The 24,521-nt window shown below is 38.2% G+C and overlaps 1 protein-coding gene across 8 annotated transcripts in view; it reads left to right on the forward strand.

Annotated features, from left to right (window-relative positions):
• Positions 1-24,521, forward strand: part of LOC129780319 (calcium/calmodulin-dependent protein kinase kinase 1) — a 289,361-nt gene that overhangs the window by 253,212 nt on the left and 11,628 nt on the right. For 6 of the 8 annotated variants that reach the window (XM_055788443.1, XM_055788444.1, XM_055788442.1 and 3 more), the window contains 5 exons: positions 10,803-10,869; positions 10,979-12,308; positions 18,788-18,961; positions 19,070-19,250; positions 19,388-20,096. In XM_055788443.1, the coding sequence (XP_055644418.1) occupies positions 10,853-10,869; positions 10,979-12,308; positions 18,788-18,961; positions 19,070-19,250; positions 19,388-20,096 (2,411 nt within the window). In that variant the 5' untranslated portion in view covers positions 10,803-10,852. The remainder of the gene's footprint in view (positions 1-10,802; positions 10,870-10,978; positions 12,309-18,787; positions 18,962-19,069; positions 19,251-19,387; positions 20,097-24,521) is intronic. The other 2 variants (XM_055788441.1, XM_055788447.1) reach the window with 2 other exon arrangements.

Here is a 24,521-nt window from a genome sequence, read left to right on the forward strand (position 1 = left end):
AAGAATCCGATGTGTCTCAGCTGATGTCTTCTTTTGTTTGCAGTAATGGAAAAGAATTCCCCGCAAAAACGGCTTTGTTGGAACGAAATTTTCCATTTTTGGAGTGATGGGAAAAATGTTGTTTTGACTTTGAGGATTCAATACTCACTGATACTTGAAGCCTCAACCTCTATCTTTATAATAAAGGTGTGTTCAGTGTTGTCCGATGTGTATATTTGAAATGGCAAACCTATTGAGTCAAACGATTGGGAATTATTTGTACACCCAATACATATCTTTTCAATAATTTTGAAAAATATACACTCGACAAAAAAAATAGAGGAATAGAGTGTCGGAAGTTTTAAGTGATTTTTGTCATGATGTAACTTCGTGAAAAATCAACGCACATCGATGGAATGTACATCATTTTGAAGCTTTCAGGTATTAGAATATTCTTCGTTTTCATTCAAACTGAAATATCCCTGTATGGGAAGGTCCTGCCGGAACGTTCTAGGAACCAAATGGAAGCTGGTTGATAAGGTTAACCGATCGGAAATTATTTGTCTTGAAAGAAGTCTGCTCATCTTTCTACGCTAATATTATTTTGTTTATATCAAATCAAGTACCGTTATCTGTTTTTTATTATTAGGCTCATCTAGCAATTCAGTTGTAACAGAGTCGAATTTATCTTAATAATTTATTTTAATAATCTAATTTTATTAATATTTATTTTTTCATGTTGTACATTACACAATAGCCATATAGGCGTAAAAGTATTCTTATCTCATCGATACACATTTTTATCTACTGAACATTAGTCATTGAGGCGTAAGAGTATTCATTCCTATTCTATCGATACACTACACATGTCGCATTTTTCGACGTAAGAATATTTCTATTAGTACCGTTATCTATTGTGCGTAGAAACTCCGTATTCATTCATAAACAAGGTTATTAGACATTAAAATTTGTTTAGAAAAAAACTGTAAACTGTAATAGTAATTGAGAGATATATTTAGTATGTACTCTCGCTGTGATGGCTGAGAGCAGACAAACGACCGCAAAGGGTTAATTGGATTTGCTGTTGAGTTCGTTAGCAAAAAATGTGATTTTTCATTTCTTCCCGATATTGTTGCCCACTACACCTACCCACACCAAGATAAAAATATGTACGTAAAATATTATAATACCTGAAAGTTGTAGCTTCAAAATGATGAAAAAATTTCGACTTCGCTATCTGTTCCCCTATTTTTTTTTGTCGAGTGTAGTTCGCAACGCCGTTTTCATTCGTTTTTGCTCTACCCACGTACAAATGTGATCTTTTTAATAACGCTTATCAAAATTAAAAATAAAAATACTTTCTAATTAAATATATGTATATAAATGTGATCTTTTTAATAACGCTTATCAAAATTAAAGATAAAATACCTTCTAATTAAATATAGCCGTAGATAGTACATTCGGGTAATGTTCCATTTGGCAAAATATCGCATTCGTTTGCTGCATTCCGGTAAATGTTGCACTTGGGTAAATGTTTTTTCGGGTAGATGTTCCATTCGGGCACCTGTCGCATTCGGATATTTGTTACATTCGGATGAATGTCTTTCGGGTAGCTGTCTTTCTGGTAACTGTCTTTCGGGTAAATGTGACACAATCGTCAAAAACGCATGTCATCAACAGATTGAGCGTCCATTTTCTATAGTCGCACAGAGACTGTTGCTTCGGTTTGGTATTTTTCTCTTGTCGACTTACCGACTTATAAGGAGGAAGATGTTCCTATTTGAAAAATCGGACGTAGACTCAAAACACTGAAAAAGGTGATTAGAAATTATTTGCAGGTTTCACGATGGTGTGCAACTGTTCAGTGAAGGCCTAAATATGGAAGCTGACGGCGAAAGACGAGCAGTATCATGTGAATTTTTTTTTCAAATTACACCGTATCGCTGTCGAAAATCAAAATCCACAATAAATCTACCAGTGTCCAAAGAGACGGTTCGTAGGGTTTTGTATAACAGCCCCAACTTATGTTGATCTCAAACATGAACAAGGCACCAAATCTCATGAACAAACTGAAACGTCTAGAATTTGTCAGATTCAACATGGCACTTCAGCAGAGCATGGAATGATTGTGATTTGACGTAGGACTACGTCTTTCATTTCTGTACAGGGGTGTAAGTTGAAAGTTTCGAAAACGAAACGAAAGCGTACCGCTTGGAGTACACGATTTTGTACGTTAATACCTCTTTGCCGGCTGAACGGAATGGTATCATAATAACTTCATTCGAAAGATAAAATATACAAGAGTTATATGATTTTTATTCATTAACCCGAAAACTTGTTTCAACAACTTAAAATCACTTTGAAAACAGGCTATCGAAATCACACAAATCTGGCGGCCACTCGAAAATTCATTTAGTTGTTATTGCGATGTGAGATGCGAAATGGGAATTCTGCCAATCCCATTTCTTTTTTGCAGCCGGACTGAACGAAGCCGCATTGTTTGGTGGAAGCAGAAGCTCTAGTATCGAATGCCGCTAACGACCGATGATTCCAACTGTCGGGGTTTGGGGAATGAGTATTATTTATGCTAGGTATTATGGAGGTGGAATCGATTCCTCCTTTGAGCGTTCTTTTGTGTAGTCTTGTCGAATTCTCATCAGTGTGTATACAGACTGGTGGTTGTGGAAAATCGATGAAGTATACAGCAGATAGCAGTCTTCAATCGTATCAATCACAAGCTCCTACACCCAAACTTGCGTTGTCAGTTGTCATTTTCGACAGAAAACATGCCATTTCGTGCCTTGAAGTGTCAAACAGGCAAATAATAACATCTGTCCCCAACGCTTTAAAATGTTTGTATGTATGGAAGCAAACATCTCTTTCTTTGTTCTTTTTTCATCTTTTTTGGAATTGCACCTAAAAAAAAAGGACAATTGACGACAACGGGGATCGAACCAAGGCCGGCTAGAACGCAAGGCTGTTTTACACGTCCACGCTATCCACATGGCTAATGATGCTGTTCAGTAAATGCGTGATAATATTGCAACTGATTATAAAATAAAGTTGGAAAGTGTTTTCTAAGAGTAAAAAGGAGTGCATGAAGGAGAGCAATATCTATCTCAATCTGGGCCGTGCACGTGTCAAAGTATGCGGAAATCTTATTTCTCTTTTGTTTCGCTCGCTCGTATTAATCTTATATTGCTGTACCAAGTATTTTATACAAAGGCTTACCAGTATTCGAGAGTCATGACATTTTCTGTTATGTTATGTCTTATTTAATGTAATAAATCGAGATGACAAAACATGTGCTAAAAATCAATTTGGGTGTACTTGCGATACTGGAAACGCTAAGAGTTTCTTGACCGCTTATTGCTCGGCTCAAGTCGTACGACAGAAAACTGACCGTTAAAATTGGTCAATCAATCTCTAAATGATTCACAAACGACTCTGGCGTTTGTCAAGGGAGCAAAAAAAAATGTTCCTCACTAGAAGTAAACCAATTATCAAACCATTCTCCTGAATTGTTATGAAGAGTGACACGCTACTTTGCGATGAGGTGTTCCATCGATAGGTTTAATCGGACGATAACAAGACTGGTGAAGGAGCCGCATCCGATAAAAATCTCCCAACCAAATATATCAATCGTTTCCTTGATCAATTTGGCAGTGTGTGATGGAACATGATCATGAAGTGATATCCTTTTTTATTTTGTATTCTGGTTGTTTTGTACTAGAACTCGATCCAGATAGAACATTTGATGTCGGTATATGATGCCACTCTGCAATTATTTTCTGTAAATGCTCACAAATAGTTCCTTACGGGCAAAATGTTCTATCAATACTATTCTGCTGTTCGAAACTTCTTTTGTTCAGAATTAGGAACTATTACCGGATGTCAAAACAAAAAAGGCTCCAACGAGTATTACATTGACAATAAGAGCAATCTTTTTGGTAAATTGCGGGTTTAAAGTTACATACCTGGAAGACATGATGCATGGAAAACCAACCTACAATACAATATGTAGCAATCGTAATAAGCCATCAACCCACATATCGATCCGTGAACAAACCTGGAATAATTATGAATCATTGATGCCATTAAACTGTAACTGTGTTGTAATTTCCCCTCGGAAGCCAGTTGCTGCTGAAAAAGGAAGAGAATAAAACCAACGCAAATCTAGACATAAGTCGGTAGAGGGAGATTGCGGCGAAAATACGACTAAATCGAAACTGGCCAACACGCTTCTTCACACTATTCTCCAATTAGGGAAATCAGCAAAGAAATGACTGGCATGGAGTTATAAATGCGACGTTGGGCAAGTGTAAAAAGTGCTCACTCACAGGTTTCCTTTTTTGCACCTCTCAACGGATGCCCATTTAAGAGAGGCGAAGCGTTATTATAGCCTCACGAACATCATCAATATTCATCACGTGATGGGGGTAAATGTTTAGTATACGGTAGAAGTGTATTCATGTGCTCTATATACAGTCAATACTATTCAGATTTCAATATGTAAAATAGATAATATTTGCACTTATCGAACATGGCACAAATCCAGGAATGGATAAAGCTGTTCCCTATTTCAAAGATTCGCGTTCATCTTTTATCGATCGATTGATATCTTTGCCTTGATTCCTATCAGGTTACTATCATTGCCTTTAGATTGCATAAAATTGTGTGTCGATAACCACGTCTCAAACCAACATTCGAGCACGAGCATAATGTCCCAGAAAATCTGCGAGCCAATATAAAAAAAATGGATCAATCAACGTGATGCCGTGATAATGTTTACACAAAAATATCATAGCTCATGGATGGCAGAGATTATGAGTAAAGCAAACGGCAAGCACAAACTACTGGCAGGCAAAACATACATCTCTGAACCGCAGCCATAACTGATACATCGTAAAACGTGAAGCTCTCATCTATGCTGACACAATGGCTAGGTACACAAGTCACGTACGCGGGACCTCATCCTTGTGTGTCGCTACCATTCGAATGCCCCATGATATCGCATAAAACTGATTGTAAAGCTCGGCGAAATGTATGCAATTTACAGCTATCATATTCCCTTTCACTTCATCCCACACTGCAATCTGTGAGCGCTCGGCAACAATAACTGAATTTGAAACAGCCGCTTCAAGACCTCCGTTTAACAACGAGAGCTGTTTACCTTTCAGAAAGTTCTCCCCAACATATGAATGGGCACTAAAGTAGCAACAGAGTGTGGGCTTCACCGCATGCTCCAAGAATTGCACGGTAAAGTCAATCGTGGCCAACACATTTCATTCCGAGCGGAACTCACTTGAAACCTCTTTGAATTCAAAGCTCGCCAAAAAGGAGTTCAAAAATATTAAAGTCGCAGTAAATTCCGCAATTTATCGCAGAAAAAGCCATCAAATCGATCCATACGATCGTACTGCACGCTGGAATAAACGGTTTCGAATGTTGATGACAGGTAAACTCAAACAACTCGACTAAGTACCAACTGACAACTGGGGAAGGCTGTATAATGTAATGGTGTTATAAAAATTTATATCTTCTTCATGCGAATTCGTTGCAGAATTTGAGTGAGGTGCTGTCGTTCACTAATTGATTCACAATCATTCGGATCTCTCATCCTTCATGCATTTGATAGTGTGTACAAAGGCACAAACTTATGCGTTTTAAAACATTCAGCAAACGAAGTAAATTTTTTTATTCTAATAATACGATATATCATTGAAAAGACATCGTGAAAGAACGATACATAGGCTAAACTTTTTATCAGTAATTTTGGTCCCGAGTCACTTTGGCACCTTTCTTCAATTTCCGCTTGACAATTTTTTTTCAATGTACTCGACCCCGTTGTCACGGTACCACTGAAGCACCTCTCGATTGTAGTGGCGGCTTGTCAAAGGCCAAAACATCACCGGACCTTTATGAGCATTAAGGCGGTATTCTAGTGTAGAGACACGAGTTTTTTCGAGATAAATAGAATAGTTAAGAGCTGATGAAGTGAGGGGGTTCAAAAAAATTGGGCCATGGCGTACACGATTCCCTTCTGGTTATCTGAAACAAAAAAAAACATCGAACAGATTCTGAATCAGTAAAGATGCCGCTATCGCATGAACCTCGGATAAGTCAAAAACATATTTTTTGACAAAATTGCGGCCACTTTTTGGTCACTTTTTTAGAGGTTCATGCGATAGGGAGATAGGGACATGAATCGGTTCAGTAGAACTTGAGTTATCGTGTACGCCAGTTAGAAAAAACTAGTTTCGAGAAAAACGCGTTTGAAGTTCATTGTTATGGTCGTACCAGGTTAGATACCGTATCACTAAAATGACTCTAACTCGATAAATAATAGGATTTTCGATAAGTACTTTCTAGGGTATATTCTTGAATGCCTAAAGTACAGAAATATGAAGGAAAAAATTTTTGATTTTTTTCAAATTTCTAGACTAGAATACTGCCTTAATAAACGGATAGAGACGTTTCTGTAGGCACTCTTCTCTATACATTTTCGAGTCCATTGTCTTGTTTGTGACGAAAAACTTGTTTTTCTGTCCATAGCTGCAAATCCCTTGCCAAATCAAGAACATCCTGACAAATTTATCAGCGAAAACGTACTTAAATTTGCTGGAGACATCTTCTCTGACAGTGACCTGACAATAAATTTCAACATGGGAGTCTGCAATTTTTCATCTGGAAAACACTCAGCGGCACAAAGATCAAATGCATAGCTTCATTCATCGAATTACCAACAGACAAACGAATAGACGAGTGCTAATACATGCCCAATTAGCGAGTTTTTGAAATTTTATTCAGTTTCAAATAATTACAGTAGTCTTTCGATAATTGGACCTGCTTCAACTGTACTGCTTTCAACTGGGCGAACGAAAAACAGCAATTCGTAAACAACTGACGTCATATTCAATATGAAGGTTTGTTGTGAAGGGCATTCGAATGTAATTTGAGATGTTATAAAAATTGACATTATTTTTGTATGTTATGTCATGCTGATTAAATTTCAAAAACATTATTTTCTTAAATTATATATCAAATCTGTTGTCGCACTTGATGTAAAACTTCCAGTGGAAGCCTTTTGTTTACCGAATTTCACGATCAACGCGAATCGAAGAATTGCTTGAAGTTCCCCTCGATTTTATTCGTCGTTTTACATGCCGCACAGTGGTCCAAAAACCCTCACATCGGGGAAAAATTAAAAGCTCCTATATAATCCTCTCTAAAAGCATGTTGTCTTCAGCTAAATTGATCTTAGGATTCTTGGTCATCATGGGGAGCCAAAGGGGAGTAATTAATAACTCCTCAGGAATGCTTTCTAGAAACATGTTGTCTTCAGCAAAGTTGATCCAATGATCCCTGGCTATAACGGATACACGGTAGTGAAAAAGTAATCAAATCGATATAAAATTGATTATTTCTTAGGAATATTTTTTTTAGGAACCAGGAGATTAGGATTTTTAGGATTTTAAACAAATCTAAGCCAGAGCTGCCAGTAACGTCACTGAGAAGTACACAATTTTATGTCTGGCTCGAGATCTAATAAACAGTCGGTGTTAAGGGGATATTCTAGCGTTTTTTTAAGCTCCGTAAAAATAAAACAAAGAATATTTTTTCTATTCATTGTATCGTTATTTGTTCATCTATCTTTTAACAATAAAACAAAAATTGAACGGAGGAAAAATATTCATAACTAGAATAGTTAAGAGCTGATGCTCACTTCATCATATTAGGTTCCGTACAGTATCCTCAGATATGCTGGCGACGGCGCTTTTACATCTCCTCTTGACATCATTAATGCCATTCGCTTTCTTCTTAGTTTCGAATAGTTTTCGCTTAATCAGAGCCCAATACTTTTCCACTGGGCGATGTTCTGGACAGTTCGGTGGATTTGCTGTTTTTGGCACATATTTGACCTCATGACCTCATTCCAGGATGGATTTTGCATAGTAACAAGAGGCCAAATCTGGCCAAAACAACGCTGGAGAGTCGTGGCTTCTTATGAATGGTAGCAACCGCTTCTGGAGACATTCCTTCTCGTAGACATCTTTGTTGATAGTGCCGGTAGAGACGAAAGATTTGGATTTTCGGCCACAACTGCATATGGCCTGCCAAACCAAGTTCCTTTTGGGGAATTTAGACTGCTTCTTGGTACGGAAACATTCCTTCGCATTGCAGTATAAAAAGCGAGACTCGGAAGCTGTTTGAAGTCTTCGAGAACATAAGTTTCATCGTCCATTATGGTACATGAATATTTTTTGCAAAAACTGGGTGTAGAGCACCTTAGCACGGCTTTTTGCAGTGAAATTTTGCTTATCATCACGATTGGGCACCTTTTTCATTTTGTACCCCTTCAGTCCATGCCTCTGCTTCACTTATTGTACATATGATTTTGATTTTCCAACCTTTCGAGCCACATTTCTAACTAAAAGGCTGGGATGTTTCTCAATAATGGCAACCACCTTCAGGCCCATCTGTCGGGAGCATACTTTTCGATTTGTTCCACAGTTAAGCGCTGGTCAAACGATTTGCACACACTAAACACGGTACTCTTCGGCAGTTGTAGCTTTTTGGCGAGATCGCGTACCGACAGTGTTGAATTTTGCTGCCGTTCGCGCAAAATGCGTTTGCGTACTTCCACTTGATTCGACGCCATTTTACCAAACTGAAGAAGAATGTAAACATGTTGGACATCGAAATAAAGACAAGGATTTCAGCTCTCATGTAAGTGAAATATTTCATTGATTAGTGAAATATTTCATTAACTACACTAAAAGAAAAGTGTCCGAAATTTAACGTGGACAGACTTTAAACATACATGTCAAGCAGAACCATGATTCGAGAGCCCAAAATCGGCTACATTTTCCCGCCGAAAATGCAAGTATTAATTTTTTTTCCTTATTTTACCTCAGTAATGTCTTATGGCAACAATAAAAATGGAAATACGCGCTTTTCTCACTAGTTTTCAGATTTGACAATATCCAAGTTTACTAATGTTATCGAGTAAAATATACTAACCTCTGGTAGGGATGCGGGTTTGTTGACACTATGTACAAAAAAATTGTACATTCTACTAAGGCTTGCATTACCAAATGTATTTGGTAGTTTTCGAGCGTGGATTTTTCTAAGTGTACGAACGTAAATAGTCTATGTTGTGTATTATAAGGTTTAATCAACTGTGAACATTTGTTTACGCCTAACTTATTAAAATTTCCAGATACTTACAAAAACAGAAATTTAAACCATAAAAGATAAGGAAAGCTCATTGAAACAAATTAATCGAAGAATTTTTGTACAATAATCCCGTGCTGGAGCAAAAGAATAAAATTGCATTAAATTTGCAATAAATTTCAAACTTGAATTATTATCGTTTGTTTCACTTCGAAAACATTCACTGCTCAAAATTAGCAGCATTAGCATTATTAAATACACGAAAATCTTCAATGCTAGAAAGAATTTTTTCACATAATTCAAAGCTTCGAAAAGGGTACTAAAAAGATAACATTGTCTAATGAATTCAATGTGCCACACAATGCGAATTCACTCATCATCAAAAATATGGGCTAGAGTCGTGGAAAGGGTAAGAATATTGGCTTCGATGATGTTCAATTGGTTTTGTCTGGAGATGACATAAATAAAATCAATCATTTATTAAATCTGGGCCTGACGGAGCATTCAACAATGAAACTATAAGCGCACCCTCTCAAAACCAGCAAGCAGATGGTTTTCAGATTATCTATGCTGATTCATTAACAAAAAAATTAATTGACAATATACAATTTTTTCTATTTAGAATTTGTATCGGATGAATGAGCTGAAGTGTATATTCATTGTTTAATGTTTTTTGTTACAAGATGGTTATACATTAATTGCTTTTGTTTCTTATTGTTAAACTGTTGTCTTAGCAGACTCGATCTCAAAGGTTTTGATTTGGACAAATTTTAGCCTAAAAAGGTTTTTTTTTATAATTTTCTTAAGCATATGTTTTAAACTTACAATTTTACAGTTTCTTCTTTGAAGAATAATTAAGATAGCGCAATTCACAATTTAGGTTAGACATGTGTTCTAGAAATAAGTTTTAATTAGTTATACAATTTTGTTTTAGGCTATTCTAATTCACTCGCTATATATTCAAGATAGTTCAATGCTTATTTTTTAACAATTATTTAAATTTTGAATTAAATGAAAAATCTTGTGTTCATTCGGTTTTCAACACAAGGAGCAAATATCTAGTTTGTTTTTGTTTTTACGATTCTAGCAATGACGTTCCAACAATATCGGGTTCTCTGCTGCGTGTTGGACGACGTGGGGTTCTTGACGTCACACTAATGTAATTTGATTGTTTTGCGTGAGCTTGGGCGTTTCTCTCCTTTTAGCGACATCTAAGCTCTCTATATCGACAATTCTCTATAACGACTTTCACTGTGTATTGAATCATTGGAAAAATAGATTGTTTATAGTGTATACCATATATGACAGCTCACCCCCTCATCGAGATGTAACATAGCTTATAGTAATGCTCGCCGTATTCGAAAACATGTTGATCGGTTCAGTATTTTTTCAATCGTTACAGGATACAGGAACAAACACTCAGATAAACATTTCCTGTTTGTTGGCTCAAATTTCATTTGAAAAAAAATCATGAAAATAAAGACTATTGAGCACCAATTATTTGATGTGTTTAATATCATTGTTTACCAAAGCGTAGTTTCCGAAAAGAATGGTATACGTCTTCATAGCATAACTTATTATATTGTATACTTTATTATTAATCGGGTTTCCATGTTTCTAATGTATTTGTTCAAATATTCTTCCAGCATCACTCTGGGATGGAAACAAAACTTGTTGCAATTCATGCGTCTCGCATATGGTCGATCTCGCCAGGTGAGTCACATAACAGTCATGAACTTCCATCCAACCTTTGTGGGACAATAGAAGTTAAGCCAATGTTTTATTTGTTGAGAACTTACTGAATATACTCTTAACACCGCAGGTGTCAATCGCTCGAAATGGACGGATCAGCGTTAACCCACAATATGGTACCACCCATGGAGAATGCCTCGGAAGGACATCTCGTACCGGAAGCCGAACGGAAGTGCGGCAGCTTGGACGTTGATTTGGATCGAAAGTTCCTAAACAATAACAATACCACTAGCATAACATGTTTGCAATTCATCACGCCACCCGATCCACCGCCATCGCCTGCGTTACTGTTAGATTACGTAGTTGAATCGAGCATCAAAAGTCAACCGCCACACACACTCCTAGATAGCGAAATTAAAAGATTCGAAAATCTTAGCTTTAATAGCAATAGTGACAAGCAGTCAACACACAGTCAAGTAGATGCAGTAGAAACCAATTCACCTAGGATTAATACTCGGCCAGTAGTTGTAACGGAAGACGTAGATGCGAAGGAGACCACAATGTCGACGACAGGTATCGAAACAGCGAAACAATCCGTCAATTGTATTGTTACCAATGCCTCTACTAATCGAACCAGCGACCAAAAGACAACGAAGTCATCGCCTGTTGTTACTACCCCGACAATAGTAACAACCACTCCAGAGAATCCATTCATTGAATTCAGTATTAACATCCATTGCAGTACCGTTCACCACTCCAACCATAAACATCATCCCATGACCGTACCACCTGCTCAAAAATCCGGAGATGTGAACGCGTCTACATCCCTCGATGCTGCGTGTGATATATGTCGTCCAAAACCTTCGCCACCTCTGCCTTCAATGATTAACGAATATCCTACTAACACCAAACTCGCTTGCAAGATTACAGAAGCTTACGCTGTATCTGCTACTGATACCACCACGATCGACATCGCTTCTGCAGCGGCTTACGCGAGCAAACCACCCATTCACAATAAAAACCACCTTCACCATCAATACCAACCGCACCACGTCACGCCTTTTTCTCGTAACCAAACCTGTACCAATCTCAATAACACCTCCTCCCACAGTCTGCGCTTTATGACTCAACATATTAAAATCTTACCTAAAACTCAATCTCTAGATCTGGTAGATAACGACGACCTGCTGGAGGCAAGCAATAGATCTGAATCCCAGTTGGAAATCAATACGACTGGTGTTTCTTCCCTCAAAGGACGTGTGCTTCCGAAACTTCAACCACTCGATCAAACTCGACCAATCTATCCGAATGTACCGTACAGCCCGTACAATAGCCCCTACGGAAGTCCCCGCAGCGGCCGACGTCGTACTCCGCTCAGGGAATCGAGAAGAGTCTCCATCGAACAGACCGGCAGCTTTCTACAGTTGAATCAGTATAAACTACTGGATCAAATTGGACAGGTGAGCACATTTTTTCTCGGTATTCGTAGTGTAGTCAGCGCCCAACAACAAATGGAAAAATTCCCACTCGTAAAGCACAGTTCAAATTTCAACCCCATTTCACCCCCACACGAAGCAACGCATTGAAATGTAAAACTTTGCACAGAACGGCAAAAGGAACGACACTCGTATATTTGCTAGTATTTCCAGTAAACTATCCCAAGGTTCTCCCGTTTCACACAAAAGCACAAAGCAGAAAAATATCATCGGGAAAAGTCCTTCCTGTGCTAACCATAGTGATAAATTTTCCAACAGTGCTCATTTTTCTGTTTTCCGTTTCCCGCTTTCCGTCCGGCGGGAATCGTCTGAGGAAATATGAAAAAATGTAGTTGCAATCCGATAGTTATTGCCTTCGCAGGCATCCATTCTTTCACTAGATATTAAAATTCTTGTAAATCATTTCATAAAGCTCGGAAGTTATATTGCTTAGTCATAATCGAATTTGAATCCCACCAGGACCAAGATTATTTGTGTGTTTTTGAACGGTGTGTTATTTTTTATGCCGATTCAACGGTAATGAGTGTAATGTTTCTGAAATACAGTATCTTTATCCCATCAATTAATCTCCGGATTAAAACAGAATTGGAATTTTAGGATATACTCATTTTATGCACTCAAAACACGGAAAACCCCATCCTGAGTTGAGTCGAAGCTTCAAAAATAAGTAAACACACAAATAATTGAGATCACGATAATTGGTTTTTCATTTTGATATACAGTCAACCATCCTATAACGCGGCCCTCTTTGAGCGCGGTTTCTGTTTAACAACGTACCATCAAACAACTTTGTTCGATAGAAGCTGGCGAATTCGAACGAAGCAAGGGAGAAGCAATGTAACCACACCAATACAATTCAATGTGATTGTTTACATTCACTATTCCATACAATTTGTACGGCCACATTTCCGCATCCAATATCAACACTATCCTTGTCTTTAGTATTTATTTGTCTCCATATAACGCGGTACGAATGATGTAATTTCTACTAGTTCTGAGTTTCTTATAACGCGGTTTCCATATAACGCGCTACGAATTAGCCTGGTTTGTATGGTTAAATCCGAGTTTCTTATAGCGCAGTTTCCATATAACGCGGAACGGACTCATCGCGCTATAGGAGGGTTGACTGTATTGTCAATACGTACAATATTCCTCGAATGTGCACCACCTGATCGCTTGCACGACACATTCCTTTTGTGGTAATTTTTATGACTCGGTGGCTGTTGGTTTTATGCTATTCAAGAGATTGAAGGTTGTCTGCGTTATTTTGCGCAGTTTCATAAGGTGCCGAATAGCATGATTTAATAAGGCCGTGGCGAATATATATTGCCACCCACAAAAAATATTGACCATAGGCGCAATAAAGTGAGCAGCGTCGAACAGTATTTTAAGGGTTAACGGGCAGTGGCAACTACAGTATTGGACAACACAATTGCAAATAGTCACTTTCTGTCATATAACTATCCGTATAAAAAGTGATAAATGTCCTTTTTTAAGAATAATGATTAGCTTTATTTCAACAACACATTAGGAGTTCATATAATAAAAATAAAACATAACTTGTACAAAAACATGTCAGAACGGTATAAAAAGCAAATAACAGAAGTATTTCTCCTGGACAAAACAATTGCAACTTTACAGGATTGTTATCAAATTAATGATAGCGTTCAGTATTCCGTAGCGAATCCCTTATTGTCGATTACAGCCTTGCATCTTCGAGGCATAGACTCGATCAGGTGATCAAGAAAGCTTTGTGGAATAGCTTCCCATGCTTTTTGGATTTGTTCAAACAATTGATCTTGGTTACGCACTCTTTCGCGATCGATCCTTCGGTCCACGATCTTCCAAAGATTCTCGATCGGGTTAAGATCAGGAGATTGTGGCTTTGAACCATTGTTTGACCACTTTAGTAGTGTGTTTAGGGTCGTTATCTTGTTGAAATATCAATTTTATTGGCATTTTCCATTCGGCATAAGGCAGCATAACGTTTCTTAGGATGTTGTTGTACCCAAAACGGCCCAAATGATCGATTAATCGATTAATCGTCACACTGAGAGAAATAATTAGTTAGACTAATATTTCTCAATTTTTTGAAGGCAATCTGAAATCAAAAAAGTGTTCATTCCGCCTGAAAATCAATTATTATCCTCTACGCTCCCCTAAACTCGTAAATGAAGTTGAAAAATTAAATGAAGCTTAATTCGCGTTGACGAAATTGAGCTTCTTTTATGAGTTTAGAAGAGTGTCAAAGATAGTGATTGAATTTCAGGATAAAACTGCAGCTGCCGTACGTTTTTTTTCTCTAGGTTTGGATCGATTAATCGATTGATTGCGCAGTATTCGTTCGATTAATAATCGATTTCTGTAGGAAGTATTCGATTAATCGATTAATCGAACGATTATCGGGGATCACTACCTTTGGCATTAACAATCTAGGAAACATGTGAATATTCTGCCTAGATTCGCTCAGTCAAGAAGTGTGACAACTCTGCAAAAAGAAATTAAAATAAAAAAATAAAATCGCAAGTAATTTTCTGTTACAGTATCGGCACCATAACACCATTCACAATTTCAGTGGTCTGGCTTGCGTTTTCGCATTTAACAAAGAAGAACTGTAAAATGTACCGACTTTTCTTTTTGTTGACTCTCATTGTTAACACCCTGTAACTCACAACTGAACGAACAAACAAAACACAGCAAAAGATTTTTTTTAGTATGAAATGTCACCATGTTGTCATGAACTTGAAATTGTTTGATCGATACTATACGAGTTATCGATCATTACAGTCATCTACCGAGGAAATAATTGATTTCGTTTTTCGACATCCTAATACGATATCATATGAGGGGTTCAAAATGAAAGAAATGTCACTTACATCAATTTCTCTACATCGACCATCTCTTTTGGTCATAACTTTGCTGCAAACACATTTCCAGCTGTATTTGACAATGTGGAAGATAGGTCAGAACCTCATCTATCGCATTCTATAACAAACTCAAATTGGAACATTTTTGCAGTTGAGTTATTAACTGAAGAAAAAGTTGATGAAGAGAAATCGATCAAATCACTTATAAGTACCCCTTTCGTTCTGAGTCTCTCATATAACATAAGAACTCGAACGCAATTCTAATTCTAGACTCGTTTCTTATGACAGCCCATTGGCGACACAGATGCGTTCATACACAATTTTATAACCACGTCAATAAACACAATGCATCTCCACCATAATTTTAATTTTGTTACTTTAAGGTGGAGCCGCCCACATTGCTTGCAATTCGAGGTCTTCTGACGAAAAAAGATCAACTTTCTCTCCTCTTACCCAACCCGAAATTGTGTGGTGGCTCCCAACGAAGAATGAAGAACAAACAAAAACCTGTAATTGTGAACAAATACGTAATCAAGAAAAACGACTTACGGACCTGGTATGTACAGTGGAAGCCACATTTCAACCGCTGTGTAAGAGGCTCTTCTTCTCAGGACATATCCCAACTGTTGAACTAAAATAACAATATTTTTGTAATTTCCACATCAATGTAAAACACTACGCGTTCACTCAATAAGTTCATAGCACCTCGTCATCAATTTTTATCTAAATATTGCTGTTTCATCCACACCCGAACTAGCGTTGGCAGAAAACATTTCAACTTCGACAGAAAAAATGCTTTTCGAAAGCCTTTTTCGAAAGCTTCAAAATGTCTGTATATATGTCTGCTACCTCTCATTCTCTCAGACAGAACGTCAACTTGGGTTTGTATCCAAAAAAAAAGCCCAAACGATGTCAACGGAGATCGAACCAAGGCCGGCTAGAATGCAAGGCTGTTTTACACGACCACGTTATCCACATAGCCACTGGTGCTGTTGCATAGATGCGTGATAGTATTACACCTCATTATAATATGAAGTTGGAAAGTGTTTTCTAAGAGTAAAAAAGTAGCATAAACGTGAATCTATATATTTTCGGTCTAGGCCGTGTATGTGGCAAAGTATGCGAAGAGCTTTGATACGTGCTTATTTGCAATGTGGCTCATGTTCCCCTCGCTTATATTGCCTTTATATTAGTATAGCATATATTATACAAATGCTATACCAGTATTGGAGAGTAGCACATTTTCTGTTATTTTTAGGATCATTTAATGTAATGAATCGGGATGCCCAAAACATATGTTAAAAGTTAATTTTGGATGCACATTGAGATAAATATTGACGACTTTCATTAACACGTTCGTCGCCCAAAGCGACATTTCTGAGTTTCTTGCGAGGCACAATTTGCAGATAAATTATTGAATAAAGATCAAACTTAGTTTTTAGACTACTTTCACATGTTCTAGCAATATTTTATTTAATTTGAAGACGAATTGACAACAATAACACATGCAAAAGTCATATTTTGTGGGTTTCGCAAAAAACGGCAGTACAAATCATCCGTACTATAAACTACTAAAAAGTATAGTATAAACACTATAATAATATGGTTATAATTTTATTATTTTTCTACATATCCTATAGTTACACTTAGGTGATTATTCTATAGAATTCCTTTTCTATAGAATTATATTAGAAGTATCAGACCACATGTGGGTGACGGGGCGACTAAAATGTTAATGTAGTCCGATATGAAGATCATCATGAAAAACGGAAGCAGAGTCTATAATAAATTGATGCAACGGAAATTCGTTTCACGGAATGTTTTTACCTGTAATATTGAAGATCATGACTCTGATTTTCAGCATTGCCACTTGTACCAGGTCGCCCACTTCGAGTCGCCCACACGGCTTGATAACAAAATTCCCCTTTTTATTTGGTTGACTCTCGTAAACGGCGTTCCAAAAACAATTCAATATTTCAAAAAACGAACTCAAGCTCATGAACGGGCAGAAATTTTGGACAGAATCTAATACAAAGGGACGTAGAAGTTTTACGCATATCGAAAACATTTAGTGGGTAAATTATATTCTGTTGGCACATCCTATCAGTAGTGTGATGTTATGATTTTTATTTCGGACGTACTCTTAAGACATGTGTCATCCAAATACATCGAGCTTCATATATACACCGAAAAAAAATTTACTTCTCGAACGTCGCAGGAGATGCACAACAGGCGATATACGAATGTGTGCTATATTCAACGAAAAACTTACCACTTGAAGAAAATCATCGATGCTTTTGCAGCTATTCAACCGAAAAACAAGAATAACAGCGAAGGACGTTTTCAATTGGAATTCCCCCGAAGAACCTGCTTTTATTAGGAGAGAGATTTCTCAGAAACATTGCCGACATTAGCGCTGTGTCTGAAATTGTTTCTAACGATCGATGTAGGGGAAATGAGGTTAAGCTCCTTAACAACCAGCGTTGCCAATGTTCCAGTTTAAACTGGATTCTTCCAGAGAATCCTCTAAAACCCATATTCCCGGCGATATGTTCCGTTATCAATCGCGCGTACTCTGTATCGAACATCAATCGCGACAGAGGAGAGTTATCTTCCTTTAGATAATAGCCACGAACAACAACTTGCAGCCGTTCTCCTTAAGGGCTTTGGATACTCTGCTCTGAAAATAAATACGAGATATTTTATTTTTCAAAATAAAACCATATTTCTAGAGGTTCTACAAGAAACGATCCTCAAATATTGTTTTACAGTAATGTTCGGGTGGTGGGAAACGTTATTTTGATCTGCTCGAATGGGTAATTAAAAGTTTATTTCGCTATTTTATGAGCTACATACGCTTCAAAGGACTATTTCTTAAGAATTGGAATAAGTAAAAAAAATGATTTTAGATAAATCAAAGCCGAAATTCTTAAAATAAAACGATTTCACAGGATCCAGTTTTCTTCCAGTTTTTTTTAGATCAATCTTCCAGTTTTTTGAAAAATATTATTGGCAACCCTGTTAACAACTATTTGAAACCGATCTCGCAATCTCGCTTTAACAATTTTTCGATCTTGGCAGTTGATAAGGAATTAACAAAGGTAATTGATTTTTAGCAATATTATAAATAATATTGCTTCAATCAATGCTCGGAGAGTACATTTCTGATATGTTAATTTAAATGATTGAATAATAATAATTGAATTGTTGCTAAGTATATTTTGAATAAGGTCAATTGTTTAATTTTGAATAGGTTAAATTAACGCGTTTTTTAACAAGGTATGTATCCCCCGCGTAAAAAAACCTGGGTGTATAACTTAAATATTCAAATTTATTGTTTTGAGAATGTTTTGAAGTTTTGGTGTTGTTAAGAAAGATGGAAAAAAGTACGTGTTAGCGATGAAGAATACTTTCAGTATTGAAGGTTCTAATATTGTATTTTAAAACCAATTAAAGAACTGTGGAAGAAGATTCGAAGAGAGCTGAACAGTCTTCACAAATAAGAACTACAGTATCATGAAAAGAATTATAATCAACTCCTGTTGAATAATAGTTTTCCATTAATCACTCGAACAGGGTTCCTACGGACTGGTGAAGCTTGCTTACTCTGAGGAAGATTCAACCCATTACGCCATGAAGATACTTTCCAAACGCAAACTGCTCCGGAAGGCAGGTCTTATGCGTCGCGGACCAAAACGAGGAACATCGCCACTGGATCGAGTGTATCGGGAAATAGCCGTGTTAAAAAAGGTAAGGAAAACATCAATACACACAACAAACTGCAGAAGCTAAACAATTTTCGCAAACGCGTTGCTGAATATTTATCACACATTCTTCCCTGCTCGTCGTGTCGTTCAGCTGGACCATCCCAACGTGGTGAAATTGATAGAGGTGCTGGATGATCCGCTGGAAGATTCATTATATCTGGTGTTCGAGCTGGTGCAGCATGGCGAAGTTCTCGCCATACCGACCGACTGTCCGCTTAGCGAGGGACGTGCTTGGAATATATTCCGGGATGTTTTACTAGGTGTTGAATATCGTAAGTACATTCACTTTAGTGGAAAATATGGGTAGAAAATAGTGATAATCAGAGTTATACGACTAAAAAGAATAGTGAGATTTTTTTTTACTTTCTCTTGTCAAATTGATTGCTTATCATTATTTTTATGTTTACAGTTCACTATCAACGTATAATCCACGGAGATTTGAAGCCAGCCAATCTGCTGCTGTCGGATTCGGGGAGCGTGAAGGTGGCCGATTTGGGAGTGTGCAATGAATTTCTCGGCGAGGACGCTGCTATGAACAACGGTTCGACCGCAGGTACACCGGCCTTCAGGTCGCCCGAGACGCTCCTCCCCGGCCAGCATGTTTACAATGGAAAAGCGGCCGACATTTGGGCACTCGGAGCCACCCTATATTCCCTAGTCCATGGAAAAGTTCCTTTTATTGCCACTTCAGTTCCTGGTGTGTATGAGAAGATAAAGAATGACCCACTGCAATTTCCTCCCACGAGTCCAATCAGTCCGGAGCTGCGGGATCTAATCGAAACCATGCTCGATAAAGATCCCCAACTTCGAATCACGCTTCCGCAGATCAAGGAGCACTGTTGGGTCACCAAGTTTGGCACGCAACCGCTCCCCAGCGAAGAGGAAAACTGTCGACTGGTGCAAATCAACGACGAAGATATGACCACGGTGGTGAAAAGTATACCAAAGTTAGACACGCTCATCCTGATAAAGACAATGCTGAAGAAACACTCATTTCAAAATCCTTTCTTAAGAGGTATTTCCGGCAGAGCTCCACAGCTCGGAGGCTCACGAATAGAAAGATTCGGCCGATCTGGCCGATCTAACTCGGCACCAGGAGATTATCACACATCCGAAAGGTAAATATGTGCATTGTATTGTTATGTATTGTTACATTGTTGACGTAGGGCTATGCAATTATTTTATTTAGTTCGCTTGTTTATCACTCCGGATATTATTTAAGAATGCTTCTAAATTTTAGCAATAATTCTTTAGTATATTGTTTTGTGGCCCTGAAAAGGTTCAATTGTGGATGCAGTTGAAAATGGTTCGCCTCGCCAGAACAATACACAAGCTGATCATATGTCGCATTTTTTCTTTATGTCAATGAATTGCTTTGAGTATTTATCGCGAATGCTGTTCCGGTGGCTTTTTTCGCATTTGACACATGCTCGGCCACAAGCGATTATATATTTGTTGCACCAGCACCATTATTCAACATTACTTAACTACATCAATCTATCTTTGGTGAAGTATGGAAACAATAGCAATGGCAATACTTGCTAGTATCAAGTATCAAACTACATGTTGTGTAGTATTGCCTTAGAGGAATCGCAACCAGCACCAAACAAGCTTCCAACAGGGCACGCACAAAGGTTCACACACTGGTATATTCCTTTCTCGTTATCTCCCTCCGTTTTTTATATTATCGCGGCTGAATAAGCTACTCCTTATAGGCGGTACAGGTAGGTAAACGTTACCTGTTTTCTTATTCTACAAAATTACTGAAAGACGTAGTCCTATCGACGAAGAGTGGCTCGGTTGCTCCGAAACCACAAATCGGTGTTGGCATTCTTACAGTAAGGAAGTAAAAAATAGATTTGGGGGAAAATGTCGCTTTTTCAATACTTTTAGTAGAACCTTTACTTAGTTTCCGTCCGAACAAGGCTGAGACAAAAAAGCACTTATATGAAAACATTCGTACAAATTATTTCAATGAAAGTGTTTTCCATCACTTTCTCGAAACTTTTTTTTCATCTTTCTGCCAACTTGACGATACCAAACGATGTCGGTTTCCGAGCAATCCATTCGTCCACTCATTCTCGCACTTCTTCAACATTTCGGAAGCATGTGCTACATCTATCTGAACAAGTGGTAATCAGAAAGCCAGTGTCCTAGACGGTTTCCAATGTGTGGTCTAATTTTACATTGATGGAGAACGATTTTGTGCCTGTTTCTTGTTTTTGCTGGCTATTCCGCAAACGTTCGTTTTTCAATTCGTTGAAATTACTTTTCTAGACATTGGCAGTTTTAGTTCCATACGGGAACAACAACCGTAGGATAAAACGAACACTGTGGGTAAAACAAACACCCTCTGATTTTTCTAGTTAAAAGCTTTTTTTGCAAATATTCCGTTGCCCCTGTAAAAAACAAGTTTGCTCGAAAAAACTGATCAGCAAACAGGAAACAGTCCGTGTAAAAATTTCGTTGAAATGACTTTTCTAGATATTGGCAGTTATAGTTCTGTTCGCGCCACGTGTAGCGAGCGCTTACGTGTTCTGACATGTCAGGACAAATCAGTTGAAAACCTCCATTTTTCTGCAACACTAATTCATCATCTATCACCCGAAGCAATTGTAATCCATTTCATTCCATCGCATCACCCGTGACGTGCAAGAGCGAGATGAATGAAGTAACAGCATAACAGCGAACAGCACCCGAGCGAGCCGATCAAAGCCGACAGGACAAACACCGCACCAACTTTCCGACAAATGCAAAAGGAGCGCAGAACAGAACATTCATCTTTACCAGTTTTTTCCTCACCATCAACGTGAAAGTGACGTGTATTTAGAGAAATATACAGATAAACTTGGACTCCAAAAAGGTTTTTTCAATTTCCACAGTGTGCTTAGCCAGAACCATTCCAACCGCAGTTAGCCCGGTTTATGCGCTAACAAGTTCCATACGGGAACAACAACCCGTAGTGCAGTAGGATAAAACGGACACTGTGGGTAAAACCAACACCCTCTGATTTTTCTAGTTAAAAGCTTTTATTTTTGCAAATATTCCGTTGCGCCCTGTAAAAAACAAGTTTGCTCAAAAAAACTGGTCAGCAAACAGGAAACAGTCCGTGTAAAATTTCGCTAGTGTAACTTAAGTGTTTTGATAGGAAAAAGTTGGAGAATTCTATACTTTTTGTGAGCCTAAAGCGTAGAGGTGGACTGATATTCAGTAGAAAACAGCCAAAACCAGCGTTGAGCAGGACATGCAGTGGCATCGAGCGGAGCTTTCGCACCCGAAGCAACACTTGACCACATCCCCGGTGGATGCTCACCCAAGCTAGTATCAAAACTCCAGTGTTTACCCGAACCAGGAGCAGAAGGGTGTCCTTCACCTGCTTGATCTTGAAAACCGTTTATATGAGATCCTGATTACCGACATCCGTCGTCTAGCTTTTGAATTGGCCAAAAACAAAACATGAAACACCCTTTCAATAAGAAAAAGATAATTGCTGGCTGAGATTTCTAGACCAACCGTTCCGCAAGTCTGAGGCTACATCAGCAGCGAACATTTTTGTATTCTATTAACATTCGAGTTCTACTCAATAAACAATGAACAGATTCTCTAGAATGGTTCATGTAGAGTTTAAGAGAAGTTCTGTAACGATTTGAAAGCAAAGTTAAATGAGAGGTTCTAGAAATATGTGGAAATTCTTAGAGTGTTGGTTTTACCCTCACTTATTGGTGATGTCATCAAATGCCAAGTGGTTTTTTTTTTTATTAATTCGTTTATTTTTACAGGCTCAGTAACTTAAGTTTAAAGGAGCCGAATTCTTAAATATAATTTTAAAACTATATATAAACAATTTTCTTACATCTATGGTTAGTAAGGTGGAAAACCGATTACTCGCGGTGTATTCGAGTTTAGGAGGGTGACATATTTTTAGGAGAAGGATGGGATATAAGGAAATTGTAACAATGTTGATGAACACTCATTTCATAAATCTATTCGTATATCTATAGTTTATTTACATTTCAACTTATTCTACTATTTATAGCAAGGGGACGAATTACCCGCAAAGGAAGGAAAGGAGGGTATAAGGATGTAGGGACAATCACACACGAAGATATATAGCTTTAAGGAAAACATATATATGGGACATGTAATCAAGGTCTAACCGAGCCAACACATCTCTCACCGGCACATTGGGCTGTCTTCCTCGGGCCCGAAGGGAGTTTTCTAAATTCGATCTGGCGACCAGATACACCTCGCACGACCAAACAACATGCTCGATGTCGTGATAACCTTGGCCACAAACGCAGAGATTGCTGCTGGCAAGATTGAAACGAAAGAGTAGTGCATCTAACGAACAGTGATTGGATATGAGTCGGCAGAAGGTGCGAATAAAGTCCCGACTCAAGTCTAGACTTGAACCACGGTTTGAGGCTAACCTTAGCGATAATCGAGTGAAACCACCGGCCCAATTCATCTTCATCCCACTTGCGTTGCCAGTTAGCGATGGTATTTTTGCGGACTAAAGAATAAAATTCATTGAAGGCGATTTGACGCTGATAAATATCGCCTTCAATTGCACCTACCTTTGCTAATGAGTCAGCCCTCTCATTACCCGGAATTGAGCAATGTGAAGGGACCCAGACAAAGGTAATGACATAACAGCGTCTGGATAAAGCACTCAAAATTTCTCGTATTCTCTCAAGGAAGTACGGCGAGTGCTTTTCCGGCCTCACTGAACGGATAGCTTCGACAGAGCTAAGACTATCCGTTACAATGTAATAGTGTTCAACAGGTCGTGAGGCGACGCTGTCCAGCGCCCAATTCAGCAATATACACTGAGCAAGGATTCTGAAGACTGTGTGAGGTGCTAAAAAATTCGTTGAACACTCCAAATCCTGTGGACTCGTTTATAGTGGGCCCATCAGTAAAGTACATATTATCACAATTGATAATACCCCCATACTTTTCATCGAAGATCGTTGGAGCGATCCTCGATCGTTGGTAATTTGAATATCCATGGATATCTTGCTTTATGGACAGATCAAAATGCACAGAGGAATTGATGTAGTCAGGGAAACAAACACGGTTGGGAATATACGAAGAAGGATCAACCTGCATGGAGATGAATTCATGATATGAACTCATGAATCCGGAGTGAAAAGTTAGCTCGATCAGCTGCTCAAAATTTCCGATCACCAATGGGTTCATGACCTTACACCGGATGAAGAACCGAAGAGATAATAAATTGAAGCGATCTTTTTGTGGGAGTAGGCCTTCCAAAACCTCGAGACTCATGGTATGCGTTGAGGGCATACATCCCAACGCGATACGGATACAAAGATACTGAATTCGCTCGAGTTTAATGAGGTGTGTTTTGGCAGCTGATGGAAAACAGAAACTGCCATACTCCATCACTCCATCATAGTTGTTCGATACAACATTATAAGATCTTCTGGGTGGGCTCCCCACCAGATGCCGGTAATTGTACGGAGAAAGTTTATTCTTTGTTGGCATTTTTTACTCAGATACCTAATATGGGCCCCCAAGTA

The sequence above is a fragment of the Toxorhynchites rutilus genome, chromosome 3, assembly GCF_029784135.1.
Source record: "Toxorhynchites rutilus septentrionalis strain SRP chromosome 3, ASM2978413v1, whole genome shotgun sequence".
Taxonomy (NCBI): domain Eukaryota; kingdom Metazoa; phylum Arthropoda; class Insecta; order Diptera; family Culicidae; genus Toxorhynchites; species Toxorhynchites rutilus.